The sequence below is a fragment of the Somniosus microcephalus genome, chromosome 14 (genome assembly GCF_052327205.1).
Source record: "Somniosus microcephalus isolate GS21.2 chromosome 14, FLI_Smic_1.0, whole genome shotgun sequence".
Classification (NCBI taxonomy): Eukaryota; Metazoa; Chordata; class Chondrichthyes; order Squaliformes; family Somniosidae; genus Somniosus; species Somniosus microcephalus.
This window is the reverse complement of record NC_141000.1, coordinates 85,044,515-85,068,396: the sequence shown is the minus strand read 5'-3', so window position 1 is coordinate 85,068,396 and position 23,882 is coordinate 85,044,515. Positions and strand designations below refer to the sequence as shown.

The following is a 23,882-nucleotide window of genomic DNA, read 5'->3' as shown; positions in this document are numbered from 1 at the left end:
CTGACATACAAGACAAGGGAAATCTACATCTGACATACAAGACAAAGGAAATCCTAAGGCGTACTTTCTAAAGAAAGCTAGTACAGGAAACCCTTTGGTATCCGGCACCGACGTGTTGCCGGTTGATCAAAAATTCCAGATGACGGCGAGGGTTATCTACCGAGGCTATTTTTAACAAAGAAAAATTAAGAAATGTGCAGTATACAGTAATTGGGTACTCACCTACAGAATGTTGTTAAATGGATGGTGTAAGATGCTTGATTAAGTACAGTACTGCCAGTTGAGGGTAATGCAATGCAATTGACTACCAGCAACGTGGGAGACACACAGTACCCCTGTAAAATGGCAGATCAGAAGAGACTACCGGCAGCGCGGGAGAGTCAGACTCCTGTTATTGAGGTGTTCCGACTTCCGACAGCGCCAAGAAGCCGAGTAGTGGCAGTTTGGAGAACTACCCCCACTGACTAACTCGGCCACCGCGGGAGACTCAGACTCGGCAACATTGCCGGTTGTTGAGGTGCTGTTTTCGGAGTGAGAGTTTTGCCGGTTAATAGAGAATTCCGGATAGGTGCCGTTTTAAACGAGAGTTTCCTGTATCAGCTAATCATGCTGTAGTACCCTTACCCTGACTTAGATGCTGCCAGATTTCTCTCCAGGTTAGTCTACTCTTTCTGGTGGGGGTGATTAAACAAATCGACTGTAAATCCCAGGTTAGTCTAAAGCTCCTGCTACTCTGATTGAGGTTGCTGAGCAACTGAATGCAGTCTCCCAAGTCTATCGCTATGTGCAAAAAGTTCAGTGGCATCAAAAGTGCTAAGTGAAATGTATGCACCTTTATACATGCTTAGGTGGTCCACAGAACACATGAACCAAATATAAAATGTTCATCTCCTACAACCTTGGATATAGACCAGAAGACATTATCTCCTTTTCACTAAACACTTTTGTAAAATAGGAGTGGTAGGGTACAATTCTTGTGGGATACAATCACATAGAAAGTGGTTCTAAATTTCAGTTCATAGAAAATACAGCCAGCAGAAACAGCATGCAAGCTACTGTGCAATTAGGAGGCATTGGGGAGGGAGGAGGATTCCATGAAATAATGCTAGTACTATTTTTTTGGAGTAGAATAAAATGCAGTCAAACCTTCAAGGTCTACCTCTGATTGTCGCATATAATCTGGAGAATTAATGGAATGCCTGCCTTCCTATTCAGAAGTGCCATAGCATTGGAAAAAAACAGCCAATGTGACCAAATTAGTTCATTGATGAGGCCCTGCATTCTTGAGAACCCAGCCACTCTGACAAATTGAAGAGTCCTCTCTTGTTGGTCATTTTCCTTTGGAAAGTTTTTTTTTGCCATGACTGCATCAGCGACCTAAATCCAGATCCAGATTTAACTAATATTCTAAGTCTAACATTTCACTGTAGAGATTTCAACCATGGGTTCTCAGAAAGGAACTACAAATAATTGACAGAAATTCAATCAGATATTTATTTCCCATTAATTTTATCATTACGCTGCACATCCTCAAGTAAAATTGTGGATTTGTCTCTAATACGAGGATACTGAACAGTGAAAATCCATGTAGAGGTGATTTTGTCTGTCGGCTGTTTTATGTGCAATGATGACTAGAGGTGATAAATTACATTATGATATTTAGACTTTGAGCCAGTAATTAGGCACCATCAAGAACAGTACAATTACTTTTTCCAGCTAGTAATATATATATAAAAAACATAACCTGTTACAGTATTTTTAAAGCTAGATGCACTGATATGTATTACACAAATGGATTCTGTTTTCCAACAAAATTCCATAGAATTTTAATCTGCACATTTCAACTATCAATGTTCTTTTTCCATGTATAATTTAAATGAGGTTTATTCCACGAATACCTCATATCTCAATAGAAAGCATCAACATTATGCACTAACAAACTTGTACAACATATACATTACATATAGAACATTGTATGTACAACCATATACAGTTTTAATTCTATTACCTACAGAAATGTCAGTTCATTGAAGTGCTGAAGTAACATTGAAGAAGCAGTTTTAAAATAAAACACTGAAATAGCTGCATCAGGGTTAGCTATGGTGATTGTCACTGTTAGCCTTTCCTGTTAGAATGCTGCCCTTTAAATGTTACATAGAAACATCACACAACGTCCTGCTAAATCACAGACATGACCTTATGGCTAAGAAATAGGGTAACTTTCAACTCCTGAATTTCTGCCAAAAACTTTCAGACTACCTTATTTCCCTTTTTTGGCATTAATCTTTTTATTTTTTTTAAATAGCAAGATAAGAAATAATGGAAAATTATGACACGCAATTCTCTAAACTGCTATCCAAAAATATTTTGTATAGCAATTGAATTTCAGTAGCAATACACATCTTTTCAAAAGTAAAGCATGGTATTAAGCAGCAACTCACAATCAAAAAAAATCTGAACAGTTGTTGCTAAACATTTGTAAAATTGTTTAGCGGTCTTTCACATATTGCTATGCTCATTTTTGCTATGCTACACCACTATTTGCATGCCCTGTACATGCGCAGTTCTGTATTGACGGCCGTCCAAATCTACACATAGGGATGAGCAAACCCCTTATGATCTGGACCAAGAACAGCTTATGGTGATATCATTACAAAGAACAAAAGGTTTAAAAATATTACTTGTGAAACCAGTTTTTCTAGATAAGCCTCAAACAAATAAAGCCTTGTTTTAATCATGGTACAAAAATAAAGAACATCTTAAATGGGTACAGACAACAAAAAATTCCTCTCCTGATTCCAAACATTCAAAACTGTCATAGAGAAGACTGCCATCACTTTGTCATATGCACTTGGAAAGGGAATATATGGACAAATCATGTATCACTGTCATAATGTAGGCTGATACTTCCCTAACCTCAACCTCCAACAGGATGACACTGTCCATTTAATTTGCAGCATGTAACAAATGATCATCCCAGAATTTCTAATGGTCAAAGATAACACAAAAATGGTAAATATATCCAACAGTTTGTTGGTTAAAGTTGCCATCTGCACCATTTTCATGTGTTTTGTGATCAGTGTCATGTTAAGGATAGGAAGCAGTTGGCCAACTACTCACTAAAGAATCACTGTTGTCCCACCCTTTTATCATTTCCATTTTCCCCTTGCAAAGGCATTCCTGATGAACAGCTCCTTCTCTCAGTGCAACAGTATGGCATAAGTTTTATCAATTGATGCGGAATATGGCCTCTGTTTCTAACACACCATTGTCATTGATACAAAGCTCACAAATATTCAAACAAATACAATCCAATAAAATATAAATAACAGTAACACATTTTCTTTAAAGGCAATATATTTAAAAAATTTCCATGATATTAGGTGAAATGATATGTAATTATGAGATCAGTGAGCACCTCTTTATGTAAAAGCTCACTGGGGTGATATGCTGCAACAATGTAAAATGAAAAATGGTGCAATCCAATGTATTTCAAGATTAAAAATTGGCTTCTCAATGGTACATTTTAGAGAAGAAAAATGCAAGCCCCAGTAACTTTTATCAAACTTGGGTAATAGATATGCAATAATTGTTTAAAGGTACAAAGGCTCCTTCAAGAGATATAAAGAATAATTTTAAAAAAATGTCTTGCAGCTGGCCATTATATAAGGTGTCACTGTCAGACAGTGAAAGATCCCTAGCCTAGCTGCTGATACATGTACTTAGATACTTCCAATAACCATTCAACCACCAAAAACTTACATGCTGCAAACTCATTGCTGACTAAAACACCTACAGGCACTAGGGGCTGAATGACACCGCACATTGGCGGGTTCTATTTAGCTCCACTATGAAACAGTAAGATGCAAGGTTATACCCACAATTCCCCCAAATGTCATTTCAGCCTGGCTGGGGAATAAAATGGGAGGGAAGGAAAACTCCAAGGAAAGGTTATACCCATGGCAATCTTGTGCATCTCCTATCATCCAATTTCAGAGCCAAGTGCTGCTCTTAGTTATGATTCAAATAGCTAAAGAGATATCAAAGGCAATTTACGTGTCGTCACCACCCCATTTGTGCTTAAAAATTGGGCAGTAACAGGACCAAAATCAAGTGGCGAGTAGTGGCGCCAACTTACCGCTGCGTTGGCATTTGTCCCGAACTTTGTTGCAGACCTGCCTCCCGACGGTTAGAGTTCCTGTCGGAAACAGGCAGGAGCATCACACACATATGCAAATTGCGGTCAAATGATTCAGTTAAGACCATGATGCCTTTTATTTCTTTGCCTGCCTGGGTACCACCAATTCCTGCTCTTACTCACTAACCATGGTTAAAGGGGTCCTCAGCTCCTGTTAGGGAAAGCTGGATGGAATAATTGGAGAATAGTTGTTGTGGGTTAGGCACCTTAAAGGCTTTGAAATGTTATATATTTGTTGCTGCAGGTTCTGCATGCTGCCTGCTGTTCCAAAGTCCTGCTTCTTTGTATTCCTAACACTAAGTACACCTCCTATTTAAGGTGCTACTGCAGGCCCTTCACAAGCGGCCAGCCCGCCTGATTTCCCACCTCCAGATTGGTGATCTGATTATTGGGGACTGCATTATAATGAAGGCCCAGTACCAAAATTAAATAGGATGCATGTTGACTCCTCCAGGTGGTCGCCATGTATGCCTGATTAACACGCAACAGAAAAATTGTCTCCAACAATTTTTATTAAACAAACCGCAGTATTCTCCTCACCAAAAAAAGGCATAAGGAGAGAAAGTTAAATAATTAAGAGAGGAGCCAGGTGCAGAGTATTGGCAGACAAATGGCCCACATTCAGATTCTCCTAAAGCTACCACTTAAACACCTACATGGACAAAGAATATTTAACCCTGCACATTCAGCAATGTGCCGTATCTAATGAAAGAAGTGCCCAGATAGTTGCTGTGTACGGAAGTCAATCAATAACTAACATCTGTATAAATCTACACAGACATATCAATGATTTACCCCTTTACTATTTATCTTAACAGAATCAAATGCAGCTTATTTTCCTCAACTTGATTTTTTAATTTCCATCTACATATCTCTGTATTAAAAAAATACTCCATGCTTTGTCTACTAAAGGGGAAACCTTAAATGCTCTGAAACCTTAATTCTTAGTGTGTGAAATTAACTCAATCTGAAAAAGATCATATCCATTATCAAATGTTTTTTAACGGCATATTGAAACAAGATTGAGGTGTCTGTTAATGGACTCGTGTTTGCTGATTAAGCGTCCTTTATTTGTTCATAAATTAATACTGAATTGCTCACTGCATGATGTAATCACTAGAATTAATTTGAAAGGGTTTTCTGTATATTAAATTTCTGTCACACTTTGCACACACATTTGTATTTAATTACTGAACATTTAGATAAACAATGTTTGATAGTTACACCTTGCTATAATGCTTTATATTCTGGGAGTGAACTATATTTTTCTGGGCAATGATAACTGGTACCAGTGAAATGATAAATGTATGCAAATGATCACAATTGTTGGCAAGCAAATGTGGTATTCTAAATTAACTTAAAGGCTGTGGTATGATTCAAAGGATTGTTCACTCACAGAGAATAAACATAATGCATCTTGAATGACAGTGATCATAAGCATTCTTTCATTTGTACAACGCGATCATAATTCACTGGCATGGGACTTTCACACGCATGAAAGAATATCAGTAACTCACTGTCACAAGTGAGCTATTATCTATGTCTTTGGTTGTCATAACCATAAGAAAAACGATACAGTGATGGGGGCATTATAATAAAGTGCTTTTCTTGCTGATTATCACTTAGGATGCTACAACTAATTGGTTCACAGAACAGTAAAGAGCTATGAAATGCTTTCAAGGAACCATAAATAATACATGCTATTATCTGAGATCACAATACAAAGATGAGTTTTGATTTTATTCATCCCTTCACAGAGCATGTAATTTGATCTGAGCCTACGATTCTTTTAGCCAATCTGCAGGTTGAAGTTTCATCAGATTTGTTTTCACTTACTCACATGAAGGTGATTACTATCATATGAAAACAATACAAAATATCAAGAGACATTTGTACCTGTCTTATAAAAAAAAATGAATTCTGTTTTGGGAAATAAAAATCTAACTAAAAAATCAAAGCAACTAAATCAAATGACTTGGTTCATAAAGGACTAATCTCAGATCTGAAAGACTTTTTCCATCCTTACTGTGGTATACCTGAGTATGTAATAACAAAGGGTTTATGGTTCTTTATTTGTGCAACAGTTACATTAGTGAGATCTAGCACCAATATCTTGTAACCATGGCGATATCAGTATCTTCACTGGAGTGAAAAGATTGCAACCTTGTGATAAGACAAAATTCTTTTAAATATGAAATAAAATGTAAAAATTAAATTGGCAGTTTATTTTCTTGTTAAAAAGATGCTGACAAGTAATATATAAAGAACAAATTATTGGTAGCATAATTTGGATTTAGTTGATCATACTACCAATTAACTATATCAATAATAATTATAAATAGGGAGAGAAAAGAGTAAAAAACTCTCAGTTTGGTTAACCTAGCAATGGGAGTTTTCTCAGTTTAGGGACTAAGTGGAACACTTTGCAGCTGTTTGACTCTCCACCTGATAGTGTCACTCTATGGGACACTCCATGGCCAGGACCAATCTTCAAAGCTGAAGGATCTTCTGTGAGGCAAAGGACCCCGAAGGTGAAAATTTGGCGAGGAACGAAAAACAAACAGTTGATTCTTTACCTATCATAAGGTTTGAACCTAATGCGTCCGGGACAGCACAAATCTTTTTCAGTTTGCACCATCTTCTGCCTTCCTTGTAATCAGCAAAATTTACATAATAGGTTATTACACTGGATATAACTGGGACAGGGGGTAGAGCATATCTGAAATCCTTCTGTGATTGACTCAAAGACCTAAGCACTGTTGTTATTTTAAAATAAATATATCTTGTAAAAAATCTGAATGCAATATTTTTATTTAAAAAAAAATAGAAATAAAAATACGTGATTGAAATATGCATGATTTTGTGTTAACCAATTCTAGAATTGTGAGGGTTTTCTCATACGTTGAAAATAATGGGAGCCTGACAGTGAATGCAAAACATATTATTCCGGCAATGCTTGATTCCTCACATGGTTAGTTCCTTATGTCAGAAATTTGAGGAAGAAACAAAATAAATCAAAAGGCAAGTTAATGTTCATACCTTTTGCCAATGGTTCAGAGTGGGATTGGTAAAAATGGGAAAGGGAGGGAAGGTAGTTCTGACTGAGATTGGACTATGTGGCAGCATTGAATAGACTGGGGCTGCAGGTGATTAAACAATCTCAGTACACTAGGAAAGCACTCTCCAATGCTCCAATGTCACATTTTTGCTCTACACTCTATTCTTTGAATGCCCCAAAATATACTAAAATTTGTAAATTGGAGCACTTGATTTCTGGCAGGCTCTGTTCTACAATTGACAGTGCAAACTACAAAGACTGCCTTCTCCCAGACCAATGATAATTGGTGTTTTACAGAATATGCTTTGGTGACATTGGAATGAGACCAGAATTGTTCTGATCTATTTACACTAATTGCAGTATTAACAAGGCATAAGAATAAGATTGTTGAAGCAGTACCAATTAACGAGGGGGGTATTTAGAGCTGTGGAAATGTCCTGCTGAGAACAGATGGCCCAAACTTGCTTCACTTGTAATCCTTAATAATCGGTACAGATTATTAATGAAACCATTTTGCTGGGCTGTATGCATACCCATGTACGTACTAGAAATGAAGGGTGCAATATTGTAACACATGGCTTCACCTGAAACACATTAACCACCATTTATTCTACACTTGAAAAAATCATATCTGATGGAAACCTGTAGTTTATGCACTTCAAAAGACCAAGTAAAGACTTTGTAACATTCAGTACAAGGGCACAACTGAGTCCGAACCCCAACTTTCTACCTCAGTGCATATCTAGGCTGTAAATTTGGAGATTCAGATCAAGTTGGAATGGACAGTCTGACATTAAGTAGACAAATATCCTCACGTACCAGGCAGGTAATTCATAACTCAGAGTGCATAATCTTGACAGTCAGGCTCCTCAATATAAACAGTGAAGGATCACATTCAGTTCTGGTCATCCTGACCCAAACCTACTGAGATCTCCGCAGGATTTACATTGTAAATAGAGTATTAGAAATAAGAAAACTTCAAGCAATGAGTGGGATAAATCTGATTACTGAGCAATATGGCAGCAATGTACCTTCCAACCCCTCAATCCCCAGGATGCGTTATACTGCCAAGTTAATACTGGAGGGAATCCAGTATGTGCTTAACTTGTTTATAAAACTAATAACATGAACTCTGTTGAACCTTGTATTTTGGAAGCATAGCAACAGAGGTGCCTGTGTCATTCTGAATATGAAATAATATTAATGCTTCATAGGCTTGATATTAGAATCTCTGTACTGGCAAGTAGTCAGAGTCCTTGGCAGCAAAGTGACGTAAGCTGTCCCTGATGTCACCATACCAACATCTATCCATCAGTAACTAAAACAGAAAATGCTGGAAACTTTGCAACATTTTCTGTTTTTGTTTCAGATTTCCAGCATCTCCAGTATTTTGCTTTACGTTCTATTCATCAGTATGTTTTTATAAGCAACCAGTAGAGTGGACAGCATCAGTTTCATTTTGGATATATGAGCAACATGTGAGACATGCAGGAGGTTATGCCACAGAGATTCTGATTTAAAGTTAGTTGAGATTTTGCATCCTGTTTTTCTTCTACCCACTTCATTTCAGAATGGGTGGAAGTGAAGGAAGCTGACAGGGTGTTACAGCAGTAAAGCAAACTGGAAGAGATGAGGAAACCGCTGACCAGACTAAACATAACCAGAGCAGGATGGCACAGAATATCTGAGAGCCTACAGGCACATGCATTGTCCAACTCCTAAAAGTATACAATCTTCTGTAACCTGGATAATGAATGTCTCCCATAGAAACCCATCCAGAATAAGATATTAGCCAGGTTGATTAGGTTGTCTGATCTTCACCAGCTTGCCTAAATTACAGTTATACCATGTAACAGAGTAACCAAGAAGGAAATCTGATGGTCTGACCTTCTGCTCTATTGTAGTTAACATCAACCATGCTGCATATTCTTTATCAATACCAGAGTAATATGCTAATGTTAAGCAGAATCTGTAGCTAAGGGAAGCTTTAATGAAAGTGAAAGATTCACTGCCAAGTTATCTGTTAATCAACATAGTTACCAGTTTGCTGAACAACACATCCATTCATTCAACCAGCCCATCAATTAGTCAATCCTCTATTGCAGTTCACATGCCAATTTTGGCTTTGCTATGCAGATTTAAAAATAGAAATATTTTGCTTGTTTTCTTTTTATATTCTGCCTATGCTAGAAATGAATTCCATCCCCTCCCCCCTCCATAATAACATGCTTTTGTTTTTCATCATAAGGGTGGTGTTTTTTCATGCAAGGTGTTAAAGTATGTCTAGTTTTCTATAGGAGCATTATCATTCAAACCTGTACAAGTTGCTACCAGGTTGCCTTCCCCCATTGAGTGAAAAAGCTCTATTTAAACAAAATATGTCCACTGTTGTAGTTCAGTAAAATGGAAACATAAGCGTCTAGGATAAAATCCTAGTAAAATGATCTCAATGGACGGAGACCTTTTGTTAAGCCTTTAGCTCAATCATTTGTGGAAACAGAAAGTATCAATTTATTTTTCAAATTATTTTTAGGAATGGGAATTTTGGAGGAGAAAAGCCATTTCCTTTCCAGCAACCAGTGAAAGGAGACAATGTCCATTTCCCTAAATGGCATTATTGAATTAATACATTGTTAACGGCTCTTGAAGTCTTCAGAACTGATACCACTTCTTATCTCTGCATTTCAGCATCAACTGGAAAGGAGAAAAAAAGTTCAAGTGAGAGATTGTCAGAAACAACCCAATGACATAAGCAGACTCAGTCACACCGATTGCACATAAAAAAATGGTAAACAGTACAGAGATGTGTAGATGACACCATCAACTGTTAATGTTCACTAATTTCAAACTGTATTAAGGACTCAAGAGGGATGAATTTCCTGTGCCCTTCTGCTTGGGCACGTCAGGTGGAGCATGCCTGACGTTTGTTTCACCTGACTTGCGCTGAATCCACCTGTATTTCTGGGTTCAGGTTAATACTATATTCCTAACATAGCCTGGTGCAGAAACACCCATTGGCTGGGGCTTGGGTCTGGAGGAGGAGAGCCAACTGCAGTCCAAAAATACCACCTAGAAGACCTTCACCCTCTAGATCTCATCTGCTCGTCCTGTGAAAGGAATAAACTTACTTTCTGGCTCTCCCCAAAACTTTGCACCCAGGTCCTTCTCAGATACTCCATTTGAGTGGGTTGGATGCAAGGAATAAAGTCCACTATTAGTGTGCCACCTTCTGTTTTAGCCTCTGCCAAGTGGGGACCTAAGAAAATGAGGCAGGAGGCATTATGACATCACTGCCCACTGATTAGTATATTAACGTGCTCTGCACCCTCAGGGGATTTCCGAGATGTTCTCAAGCAATGCAAAGGGATCAGCTTGATGGATGTCCACCTCATTTTTCTCTGCTTTAGCCTAGGAAATAAGCATTCCTCAAGTATAAAGCAAAGGAAAATAATTCAAGGCAAGTTTACCAGGCCTGTAATTTCTTGACTAATCAGTTCCCCTTTCTTGAACAGGGATGTAACATTTGCCACCTTGCATGTGTAAAGATTTTTGTGTTGGTAGCCTTTTAAATTTCATCTCTTGATTTTTTCATGCTGACAGCAGCTGCTAACATGCCCCATATGCCTTTGATGGATAAAGACATTCACAAAACTAATTATACCATATGATACTGACAAAAGGGCATTAATGAGATTTGTTGCTTTCAAGAATACTCAACATATGCTATGAACATAATTGGCACAAAGACTAGTCACCACAAGCAGCTTAATGACCCCTTTTCAACTTGTGTCTATTTTACAGTACAATCTACTCCTTTTAATTCAAAGTTGCTTAACTCAAATGATCTTATAATTCATTTTTTAGCACCGACTTATCACTTTACTGTGTTACTTATGTTGCTTCATTCAAATTATTGGATAATTTACATTTTTTAGGCAAAATGACTTTGAATTATCAGGAGCACATGCAAAATGTATTTCAACAACACTTTACAGATGTCGCAGACTGTTGTAATAATTACACTGTGTAGATAAACAGAAGCTGATGCTAATATATACTTAAAAGGGAAGGAAAGTCAAGTTTTGCTTTTTATAGAAGAGAACAATATAAATACCAGAAATGTCTTTGATGCTTTAGTAAGTCTTTTTAGGTCAAGATAAATTAAGGAAACTAGCTGGGTCAGTACAGTCAAATCTGAGTAATTCCTTTATCCCAAACATAACAGAACAATAGATAATACTGTGAGAAATGCTTCACTGATACCTGAATGGTTTGATGTTGTATGATCATACTGCGTCATTCATAGAAGTAGGGCATGTTCGTCCCTCAAATTCTCCACATGATGATTGTTTCATTGTGGCAGATGCCAAGCAGCAGCCAAGTGATTACCCATAGTGAGCAAGTCACTTGGGCTACACTTGTGAACATCCTAAAGTCTGATTACGGAGCAACACACACAGATACTTTGTAGCAAGCTCCATGCTTTTAATGGGATCAGTGGTGGGGCAAACGATTGGGTGCAAACCCCAACTGATTTTATAATGGCTCAGATTTTGCTGTACTAATAACCGCGAGGCTGTCAGCGCTCGCCGTTATTACTGGGTGAAACTGACAGCAACTTCTGGCATCCACACATGCGCAGTTAAACGCGGAAATCTGTAAGTTGCGGTCAGTGATACCCTGCTCCTCCACAGGGTGCGCTGTTGCAGTCTTTACCGATAGAATCTGCAGAGAGATCGCTGTCATGGTGTGAACTTAGAGTAATTACCCACTATTCTCACTCTAAAAACAGCTGAAAAATGAGGGCTTTTTCAATCAGGAGTAACTGAGTTTTTAAACGGTGTTGTAAGTGATAATTACAGCTGAACAACTTCTCTGGTCCTGGGAAATTAATTTTACAAATGTGGAATCTCATTCTCTCAGAAGAAAATTAATGTTGCAGATCATTAAAAAAAATTTAAATCATTTTTTATATAGAGTTTTTCTCTTTTATGTCTCTCCCTTAATCCCATGTGGGCGTCCCAATCCTTATTTTGCTTCCTGTACAATGATTTAAATGTAATTTATATTTCCTGTTTTTTACTTCCTGCTTTGCTGTCTGTCTCAGCGAGGATTCTTCAATCTGATTGGTTGAACAACCTCGCTGCTGCTTCAATGCTCAAAGACTCCACAGACTCCCTGTAGAGGGCGCTGAATTCAAACAGACACTGGATTACTAGAAATCTCCCTGATAAGCCTGCTAAAAGTCTGTGGGCAACTGCACACGAGGTAAACGCAAAAGCCATTCCTTCGCCGCTCACAGCAAAATCCGGGCCATTGGGTTTCTGCTGAAGTGGAAAATCTCGGCTTATGAATCTGAGTCCCTGTCACGCTAACTTGTTTGTCTCAACTGAAAGCTTTGTAAGTTCTTAGCCTGGCGTGTAGAGGACACTTCCACTTTGTTTCCTTTTAGGGGAAAATGCTGTCATCTAATCATGGTACAGTATCTGCTGGCCTATCATTGAATGGCTTATAGCTTCAAACTGGAGTAGGGTGTGTCATAGCAAGCATGCTAAAAAGGCAGGCGATATGAGAAACAGGAGTTAAAATTAATATAAACAAAAATTTATGAACTGCATACAAGAGCTGAGTATAGTTACTGTTTTCTTGTTGAGTTTGTAGAGATGTTATAAATCCATGAAGGGATTGTAACTACTTGTTTTTACTTTTTTGGGGATAGTTCTTTCAGCATTTCATTCACAGAGATGGAGATCTATTTTAAAGATTACAATTTTATGAAAGGTGAATAATCCTTTTTTGTTAGGGTATTTTCTCCCCATCTCCTTTTTTAAGACTGCCCCGACACATGCCGTCCTCACTGAAAGGGTAGTTGGGTGACCTGCACCCAAGCCTCTGCTAATGAGGTTCTTAAACCAGCAACTGGGAAGTGTTGATAACAGTGTTGAATAATTCTCACTCCCTGGGGAGGAAGAATCTCACCTCCCACTTAGTGCTCCCCCACAATGTGAAAGATTGGGGCACAAACTTGTGTCCTAGCTTTCCAACAGCACAGAACTCTACACAGGTAGATAGACTTTAAGTCCATTTACATGCAAAGGTGAAAATTCTTTAAAGAACCAAACGCTTTTTACCTCATGTGCATGTTTGGAGAATGTCTCTGCACTCGCCGTCATGGCAGCAGTTCGGTCTTCCAGTTCCCCTAGTCTCTGCCCACGTTCATCCAAAGCAATCCGAGCACGAGCTAGATCGCCAACAACTCCAGATGCAGCACCCTTAACCCCCTCAAGTCCACCAGGTCCAGGGATGTGCTGGGCAAGAGTCCGAGATGCCTTGCCTGCTGAAGCCTCACCAACTTAAAAGAAAAAGATTAAGAAAATTATAATTGATTAAATTATAATTTACTGTATTGTGTTTTAAGTTATCCACATTTTTTTGACCGGAGAGTGTGGCAAAACTTGCAGCTGGACTTCAGATTTTCTCTCGTTCTTCAGTAGGGTGGTACCGCCGGGTCTTTAGGAGGACTCTTGAAAGGGTGTAAGCAGTTAAATGAATGATTCATATAGCTTTCAATCTGGGCGCTGGAAACAGCTAGAATCACTTCTCAGGCTATTCCTCATGCCTAATATGACAACGGAGTATCAGCAAGGGATGCTACAGATTTCAGCTGTTTAAACAAGATTTCCCTTTAACAGGTGGACAAGACTGCCCCTGCAGTCTGTCAACACTTGATGTGATAGTCATAACAGCACAGAAGGAGGCAATTTGGCCCACCGAGTCCGTGCCGACTCCCTCTAGAGCAATCCAGTCTGTCCCATTCCCCCGCTCTATCCCCGTAGCCCTGCAAGTTTATTTCCCTCAAGTGCCTATCTAGTCTCCCCTTGAAAACACTGAGGGCTCGATTTTGCCAGGCCCGAGGAGGCGGGATTGGAGGCATGTGAGTTGTTAAAATCGCCAAAAATGGTGAGCAGGCTCAATCCCGCCTCTGAGCAATTTTCCCAAAAGCGTGTTTTCTGACCCCCTTTCCATCCCGCCTCCAAGAGGCGGGATAGGGATAGGCCCTTAACAACCACTTAATAGCCTCTATAATCCCATTTTGAGAGGCCTTTCCGATTTTTAGTCATTCCCCCCATCCCTCACACCTCCTCTGGAACACGCCAGGTAATGCTGGTGGCCTCACAAGTGGATTGCTAACGAACAGCTGCAGCTCCACCATTACAAAGGAGTTTTCACCAATGATCATTTGCAGGTGGCAGAACTTTGTTGTTTCAGTTCTGGGGGAACTTTTAGCAGGCATACTCAGTGTTGTGGAAGTTTGGAGCCTGACACCCATCTCCAGTGTGACCTCCTGGGAAACCCCTCTCCCCACCTTGACTAAGCACTTCCTCAACTGAGGTATATATCAGAAGCATGGCGACCATTTAATTCCTTTCCTCCTGGATATCAGATTTGAATGAAGACCAGCTGCGTCAGCAGCACCAACAGCAGGAGCATCAACAGGAGCGCCAAGCTGCTAGTCACCCACCTGAAGATGCACAGGCCAGAAGTTGCCAGAGTGCGACCATATTGCTGCCCGGGAGGCAAGGGACGCACTCATGTTGGTCACATTTGCTTAGCCTGTACAATCAAACACTTTTGCCTCGCACCTTCTTACCAGAGCATCGACAATGGACAAGAACCTGCAGATTCCTATCACTCTGACCACCATACTGACAATTGCAAATTGCTCTAAGCCCTCAATGTGGAAGTCCCATTTGTGAAATGACACAGGCCACAACTTCAACAGTTCGTCATCAGAATTTTTTTTATCACAAGCAACTGGTGGCATTTCAAAAATAAACACAACATAACACCCAAGTGACTACCCTTGTGACTACTTGTGCATTATCTTCCTCTTACGCGTGCTCCTACGTGGTGCTACCCCTGTGGCTTCAGTAGATGTGGAGGCCCCTTGCTCACTTTCTTGCTGCTCCTGTCTCGACACCTTTGGCGGCCGTCCTCTGGGGTTGCGAACCTGTGAGGGCTCGGCAACAGTCTGCTGCTCCTGCGGCTGTGCGGGGGATGAGACGCCCATCTCAGTTGGGTGAGGACTCTGGTGGGGCTCTGTCCGAGGGCTTTGCAGTGGCATGGTCATTTGAGCGCTTGGAGAGGAGCCCCCACTTCCTTGTTGTCTGCCACCAACATCCCTCTCATGGGTCAGCCCCACTTCAGAGCTAGCAAGTGGCTTGACAGCACCTTCCTGCACTTCAGGGGGGCCATGAGGGCCCGTTTCTGTACTGGAAGTCCTACTCCAGAGGACTTCCATGAAGGTCTAGTTTCTATGCTCAGTAGCTGACCATCGCTCCTCAAGAGATGCCAGTCTATTCTGAACAATGACCATGTTTTCTACACTCTGGCGACCTAGCTCCTCCATGGCCGTGGCCATCCTCTCCTCTACTGTAGCCATCCTTTCCACGGAGGTTGCCATCCTTTCCGTGGTGATGCGTTCATGCGCCAATGCCTCCACAAAGGCTCTGCTCATGTTCATGATGGACTCCTCCATTCGCTCGACACTCGCAGCGACCCTGGAGACAAAACCTGCCAGAGACTCCTGTACCTGTTCCTGGAGTTCCAGCACCGCTCTCGTTCTGGATGGACCCGGAGGCACAGGGTTGACATGCAGCTGAGCCGAGCTGGCAGAGTCCTGCGCCCTCCGACGAGGACTCTCCACTGCTGTCCCTGTCTCCACAATCTGCTGATGCTCACATGTGAGCTGTGATACACCAGGTGCCAACGCTACTCTATCTCGCAAAGGTCCCACTGAGGTGTGAGTGTCTGCACTGGTGCTGGGTGCACTGAATTCTGCTGAGGCTGCGCCCTCAGAGGTTGCAGCTTCCTCCGAGGAGTCTGGAAGCTCAGGCTCTTCCTCCTGGACAGTGGGGACGGGGGCTTTCGATGGTCCTGTGGGGGAGTAAAGGAAAGAGTTAGAGATGTGAGGTCAAGGTTACATGAACATTGAATAGTGCAGATGATCATAAGTCAATCTGTTAGAGCATCAGATTCATTATCAGTGACTCATGCAATGTCAATGAGAGAGATGCCAAACTATTCTGTCACCAGCTTGCTGTGATGCGCCTATCTGTCCGTCCCCCACTTGGGAATCCTCCTCGATCCCAGCGATTTCCAGGGCCGCCTCCTCCCAGGCGGTGAGCTGGGCTACTGAGGGTGGCCCTCCTCCTGTCATGGCTCTTTCCCTCTTATTGTGGGCTTGCTTTTCCTGCAATGAGGGACACAAGTGAAGTTTGAGTGAGAATGAAGGAGTGAGTGTAGAGAATCCATAGCATAGATGCTTAGAAGGATACAAAAGGACCATCCCTGTGTTGAAAGTTGTTGTTGTCATGGCATCACAGTGATAGGGCGTGTGAGGGCTGCATGGTCGAATAGTTAAGTGAATGTGACCTTCGAGAGAGGGAATGGGTAAGGGTGCAGGCATGTAAGTGTCAAGTGGCATGTGGAAGAAGAGGTTGGCAAAGCAGAGTGCTGGTGAGGAGAGGCGATGGGGATCAGATTGAGGGTGATGGGAAAGTCATACTCACTTTTCCTGTGCGGAGAAGATCATGAAACCTCTTCCTGCATTGCAGCCAGGTTCTGCGGCTCAGTGAACTGGAGTTGACCTCCTGGGCCACTTGCAGCCACACAGCTTTTGTCTGCTGGGGTGGCTTTTTTCTCCGAGGAAGGGAACAGCACCTCCTTACTACATCTGGCTCTGTGCATCAGAGCTTGGAGGGAGGGCTCATCAAACCAAGGTGCACACTTTTGCTTGATCGTGGACATTGTTGGGAAATCAACACCTTCATACAATTTGCAGAGCCTTTGCAATCTCCAGAGGAAGCAAGGCTGCTTGCAGGTCTTAAATCCAGCAGCATTGATGACGTCATCGGAGGTGACTTTCTGTATGAAAAGATTCATTGGGCCAGGTGTTCCCACACGCAGGAAATCAATTGCCCAATTAGGGGAAAATCCCACTTTTTCAACACTTCAGTTAGGAGTCGGGGTCCTGACACGATTTCCACCTGACACGCCCCAGCCCGCCCACACTGACAAAATCCAGCCCATAGTGTCTCCGCTTCCACCACTTCCGTCGGCACCGAGTTCCAGGTCCTCACCACTCGCTGTGTAAAAAAGTTTTCCCTCATATCGTCCCTGTATCTCTTGCCCAAAACATTAAATCTGTGTCCCCTAGTCCTTGTACCATCAGCTTGTGGGAACAGCCTTTCCCTGTCTAGCCTATCCAAACCCCTCATAATTTTGTACACCTCTATCAAATCACCCCTCAACCTCCTTTGCTCTAATGAAAACAATCCAGCTTCTCCAACCTGTCCTTGTAGCTAAGATCCCCCAGCCCCAGAAGCATTCTAGTAAATCTTCTTTGCACCCTCTCAAGGGCCTTCACATCCTTCCTAAAGTGTGGTGACCAGAACTGGACGTAATACTCCAGTTGTGGCCTAACCAGAAGGAACAGGGAGAGGCAATATACACTTAATAGCATAGTTTTAAAGAGTGTGCAAGGACAGAGGGACCTAGGAGTTAATGTACATAGGTCCTAACCAGTGCTTTATAAAGGTTCAGCGTAACTTCTCTACTTTTGTAATCAATACCTCTATTTATGAAGCCCAAGATCCCATATGCTTTGCTAACCACTCTCTCAATATGTCCTGCCACCTTCAGGGACCTATGCACATTAACTCCCAGGTCCCTCTGTCCTTGCACACTCTTTAAAACTATGCCATTAAGTGTATATTGCCTCTCCCTGTTCCTTCTGGTTAGGCCACAACTGGAGTATTGCGTCCATTTCTGGTCACCACGCTTTAGGAAGGATGTGAAGGCCCTTGAGAGGGTGCAGAGGAGATTTACCAGAATGGTTCCGGGGATGGGGGATCTTAGCTACAAGGACAGGTTGGAGAAGCTGGATTTGTTTTCATTAGAGCCTTCAAACAGAAAAATCAAGGAGTGACATCACAGGGCAGCAGGGAACTGAGCGGGAGCGAGTGCGGAGGCGGAGCAAATAAACTGCGCGGCAGAGGAAGGCCTGAGAGCGGAGGCAGTGGACCTGAGCGGGAACAACTCAACAAAGGCCGAATTGGAAAGAGTGACGTCAGAATTAAAAAGTGACATCGGCACAAGGGAAGGAGCTGATTGGTAAGTATCGGGTTAGTATAGGGTGAGACTTTGTGGTACTTTTTTTTTGTTTTGTTTTGAGTATATTTCTGCTAAGTAGTTCATAGCCTATCTAATAGAAGGAAGTGCAGATTGGTGGGTAGCTGTTGAGTGTTTCTTGTTAAGTTTAAATTTATTTCTGCTAAATTACCTCCATAGTCTGGTAAATAGAGGCATGGCGGGGCAGGGCAGTTCAACCCCGTGATTTGCACATCCTGTGCCATTTGGGAAATCCTGGATGCTTCTTGCGGCCTGGACGACCATGTGTGCAAGAAGTGTTGCCCACTGCAGCAACTCGAGCTCCGGGTTTCGGAGCTTGAGCGGCAGCTGGAGTCACTACAGTGCATCCGCGAGGCTGAGAAAAACTTGGAAAGCACGTTTCTAGAAGTGGTCACCCTGCAGCCTTAAAATGTGCAGGCAGAAAGGGAATGGGTGACCACCAGACAGAGAAGGAGGACCAGGCAGGTAGGGCAGGAATACCCAGAGTGCATCTCGTTCGCTAACCGGTTCACAGTTCTGGAAACTGCAAACACAATTAGCTGTGTGGAAATAAGATGTTGTGGCAATAACGGAAACGTGGCTTAAAAATGGTGAGGACTTGGCACTTAATATTCAAGGGTACAAGGTGTTCAGAAAAGATAGGGAAGGAAAAAAGGGAGGTGGGGTGGCAGTGCTGATTAAGGAAGACATTGTAGTGTTGGAAAGGGAGGATGTTCTTGAGGGAACAAGGACAGAATCCATTTGGTTATAGTTGAGGAGCAAAAATGGTATGATCACGCTATTGGGGGTATTCTGTAGGCCTCCAAATAGTGAGAGGGAGATGGAGGAGCAAATCTGCAGGGAAATCGCAGAGATATGCAAGAGCTATAGAGTGGTATTATTGGAGGACTTTAATTATTCAAATATCGATTGGGATAATGCTAGGGTAAAGGGACAGGAGTGGGAGGAATTTCTGAAATGTGTTCAGGAGAATTTCCTTGACCAGTATGTTCTTCGCCCAACTAGAAAGGAGGCATTGCTGGATCCGGTGCTGGGGAATGAGGTGGGCCAGGTCGACCAAGTGTCTGTGGAAGAACACTTGGGTACGAGTGATCATCATATCATAAGATTTAGATTAGCAATGGAGAGGAGCAAGGAACAATCTAGAGTGGAACTTCTAAACTGGAATAGGGCTAACTTCAATGGGATGTGAAAGGATCTAGCCAGGGTAAAATGGAACCAAAGACTGACAGGAAAAACTGTAACGGAACAATGGGTGATCTTTGAAGAGGAGATGTTCCAAATACATTCCAACAAGAGGGAAGAGTAAGGGAACCAAAGCAAGGGCTCCTTGGATGATGAGGGAGATAGAGAAGATGATGAAACAAAAAAAGAGGGTCCAAAGGTGTGCGGGTTAGGTTGATTGACCATGATAAAAATTGGCCCTTAGTGTTAGGGGGGATTAAATATGTGGGGTTACGGGAATAGGGCTTGGGTGGGATGGCTGTCGGTGTAGGGACCGGGTGCTAGGGTTTGGATGATCAGCCATGATCTCATTGAATGGCGGAGCAGGCTCGAAGGGCCGAATGGCCTACTCCTGCTCCTAGTTTCTATGTTTCTATGTATGATGCATGTCAGGTGAATTCTTCAAGGGAGAACCAGACCAAATACAATAAGTTAAGAAGGGAAGTGAAGATGAAAATAAGATTGGCAAAGAGAGAATATGAGAGTAGAATGGCGGTTAACATAAAAGGGAACCCAAAAATCTTCGACCAGCATGTAAACAGTAAGCGGGTAGTAAGAGGTGAGGTGGGGCCTATTAGGGACAAAGAAGGTGATATATATGCTTAGAGGCGCAGGGCAAGGCTAGAATACTCAATGAGTACTTTGTATCGGTGTTTACTAAGGAGGTGGATGCTGACAAAATATCATTAGAAGTGGAAAAGGTAGAAGCGGTGCGGGATTGCGACACTTTCCCGAACATTCCCATGGATTGGAGGGTAGCTAATGTTACCCCACTGTTCAAAAAAGGTGGTACAGAGAAAACGGGGAATTATAGACCGGTAAGCCTGACATCGGTAGTGGGGAAAATGCTAGAGTCCATTATAAAAGATGTAATAGCAGATCACTTGGAAAACAGTGACAGGATTGGATAAAGTCAACATGGATTTACAAAAGGTAAATCATGCTTGACTAATCTACTGGAATTTTTTGAGGATGTAACTGGTAGAATAGATAAGGGAGAACCAGTGGATGTGGTGTATTTGGACTTTCAGAAGGCTTTCGATAAGGTCCCGCATAAAAGATTAGCGTGTAAAGTTAAGGCACATGGGATTGGGGGCAAGGTACTGACATGGATAGAGAACTAGTTGGCAGACAGGAAGCAAAGAGTTGGAATAAACGGTTCTTTTTCCGAGTGGCAGGCAGTGACTAGTGGGGTACCGCAGGGATCGGTCCTAGGACCCCAGCTATTCACAATATATATTAATGATCTAGACGAGGGAACTAGATGTAATATCTCCAAGTTTGCAGATGACACAAAGCTGGGTGGGCGTGTGTGCTGTGAGGAGGATGCCGAGAAACTCCAGTATGATTTGGACAGGTTGGGTGATTGGGCAGATGCATGGTAGATGCAGTATAATGTGGATAAATGCGAGGTTATCCACTTTGGTGGCAAAAACTGGAAGGCAGATTATTATCTGAACAACAATAGATTGGGAGAAGGGGAAATGCAATGAGACCTGGGTGTCCTTGTGCACCAGTCGCTGAAGGTAAGCATGCAGGTGCAGCAGGCGGTTAAGAAGGCACATGGTATGTTGGCCTTCGTAGCGAGAGGGTTTGAGTACAGGAACAAGGATGTCTTGCTGCAGTTGTACAGGGCCTTTGTGAGACCACACCTTGAGTATTGTGTGCAGTTTTGGTCGCCTTATCTGGGGAAGGATGTTCTTGCCATGGAGGGAGTGCAGCGAAGATTTACCAGACTGATATCTGGGATGGCAGGAATGACGTATGATGAGAGATTGGGTCGATTGGGCTTATACCCGCTGGAGTTTAGAAGAATGAGAGGGGATCTCATTGAAACTTATAAAATTTTAACAGGACTAGACAGACTAGATGCAGGAAGGATGTTCCCGATGGCGGGGGAGTCCAGAACCAGGGGTCACAGTCTAAAGATAAGGGGTAAGCCATTTAGGACAGAGATGAGGAGGAATTTCTTCACCCAGAGAGTGGTGAACCTGTGGAATTCTCTACCACAGAAGGCAGTTGAGGCCAATTCATTAAATATATTCAAGAAGGAGTTAGATATATTTCTTAAGGCTAAAGGGATCAAGGGATATGGGGAGAAGGCAGGGACAGGGTACTGAGTTTGGATGATCAGCCATGATCTCATTGAATGGCGGAGCAGGCTTGAGGGGCCGAATGGCCTACTCCTGTTCTTATCTTCTATGTTTCTAAGCAACGGAAGCGGTGAAAATTGATAGAAAGGATGTACTAGAAATGCTGGGTATGCTTAGAGTGGATAAGTCGCCTGGTCCAGATGGCTTGCATCCCAGGTTGTTAAGGGAATTGGGGGAGGAGATAGTGGAAGGGCTTGCCATAATTTTCCAATCTTCCCTAGATGCTGGGGAGCTGCCTGAGGATTGGAAAGTGGCAAATGTGACACCATTGTTCAAGAAAGGGTGTAAGGACAATCCTAGTAACTACAGACCAGTCAGTTTAACATCAGTAGTGGGTAAAGTTTTAGAAACAATAATCAAGGAAAAAATTAACGGGCACTTGGAAAGGTTTAAGCTAATTAAAGAGATTTGTAAAAGGCAGATCATGTTTGACTAATCTAATTGAATTTTTTGATGAAGTAACAGGGAGGATTGATGAAGGGAATGCATTAGATGTTGTCTACATGGATTTTCAGAAGGCGTTTGACAAAGTACCACATAGAAGGCTGGTTAACAAAATTGAGGCTCATGGAATAGGTGGGTCAGCGGCAGCTTGGATAAGGAATTGGCTTAAGGACAGAAAACAGCGAGTTGTGGTAAATGGCTGTTTTTCAGACTGGAGGATGGTAGACAGTGGTGTTCCCCAAGGGTCAGTGCTGGGGCCACTGCTTTTTTTGATATATAAAAATGACCTGGATGTTGGAATACAGAGTAGAATTTCTAAATTTGCCGATGACACCAAACTTGGGGGTGTGGCAAACAGTGAGGATGATACCAATCGACTGCAACAGGACATAGAAAGGCAAGCAGAATGGACAGACAAGTGGCAGATGGAATTTAATACAGAGAAGTGTGAGGTGATGTATTTTGGCAGAAGGAACAGGACGAGGCACTATACACTTATGTAGCACAACATGTAGTATTCTCTTGCTCCATAGCAATGTATTATTTTTAAAAAAAATGTAACTCACTTTTTTAAAAGATTATTTCTCCCTTTCTTTGGTACACATTTTAGAAGAGGGGAGGAAGATAAATTGGCACACAAAATTGGTGAGGAAAATCACCTTTCCGTCATGATACTGTAAAGCATATGAATTTGGACACTCCGGTAGACCTACCATGATTCCATTTATCACGTTGAATATTTTAATGTAATGGAATCTATTTGTGCCTGACCAAAATCTAGTGTAAAGGATTATCTAAATTAAGTAATGACGACTGTATTGCCTGTGAAATGTAAGTGATGGCAAGTTACAGTGTCTTCTCATTAACTTACATAGTTCTTCTCTATCAAAAGTTTGTCCACTTCCTCCAAACAGCCCCTTTAAAAAACCTCTGTTTTGGGCTTCTGGGGTTTCAATAGGAATAAACAAATCTCCAAGCATTTCCTGAAAAAGTAAATGTACAAACAGAGTCAATAACCTCAAAACTCATGGACAGGAAGGTAGCGGAGAGAAAATAGTATCAACTAGTAGTAATTATTTTAGCAGCAATGTAACAATTCTCTCAGTTTACTAAAACTATCACAATTAATTGTAGTTATGGAAGCAGAAAGTCTACTACAATTGTTACTGCGGGCTCTGGTTGCAGGGCTGGAAGCAGCAATGTAATTAATACCTACTGGAATTGTCAGTGTGCTTCAGTGCCTGCTTATAGTACACTGAAATCCTTTTCTAACATAGAAACATAGAAGATAGGAGCAGGAGTAGGCCATTCGGCCCCTCGAGCCTGCTCCGCCATTCAATGCGATCATGGCTGATCATCCAAATTCAGTACCCGGTCCCTGCTTTCTCCCCATACCCCTTGATCCCTTTAGCCTTAAGAAATATATCCAACTCCTTCTTGAATATATTTAATGTATTGGCCTCTACTGCCTTCTGTGGTAGAGAATTCCACAGGTTCACCACTCTCTGGGTGAAGAAATTCCTCCTCATTTCTGTCCTAAATGGCCTACCCCTTAAGAACATAAGAAATAGGAGCAGGAGTAGGCCAATCGGCCCCTCGAGCCTGCTCCACC

At 41.9% G+C, this 23,882-nt stretch overlaps 1 protein-coding gene across 2 annotated transcripts in view; it reads right to left on the bottom strand.

Annotated features, from left to right (window-relative positions):
- Positions 1 to 9,743: 9,743 nt before the first annotated feature.
- Positions 9,744 to 23,882, bottom strand: part of stxbp5l (syntaxin binding protein 5L) — a 583,450-nt gene continuing 569,311 nt past the window's right edge. For both annotated transcript variants that reach the window (XM_086006840.1, XM_086006841.1), the window contains 3 exons: positions 23,142 to 23,253; positions 13,388 to 13,608; positions 9,744 to 9,950 (listed from right to left, as the gene is read on the bottom strand). In XM_086006840.1, coding sequence (XP_085862966.1) covers positions 9,909 to 9,950; positions 13,388 to 13,608; positions 23,142 to 23,253 — 375 coding nt within the window. In that variant the 3' untranslated portion in view covers positions 9,744 to 9,908. The remainder of the gene's footprint in view (positions 9,951 to 13,387; positions 13,609 to 23,141; positions 23,254 to 23,882) is intronic.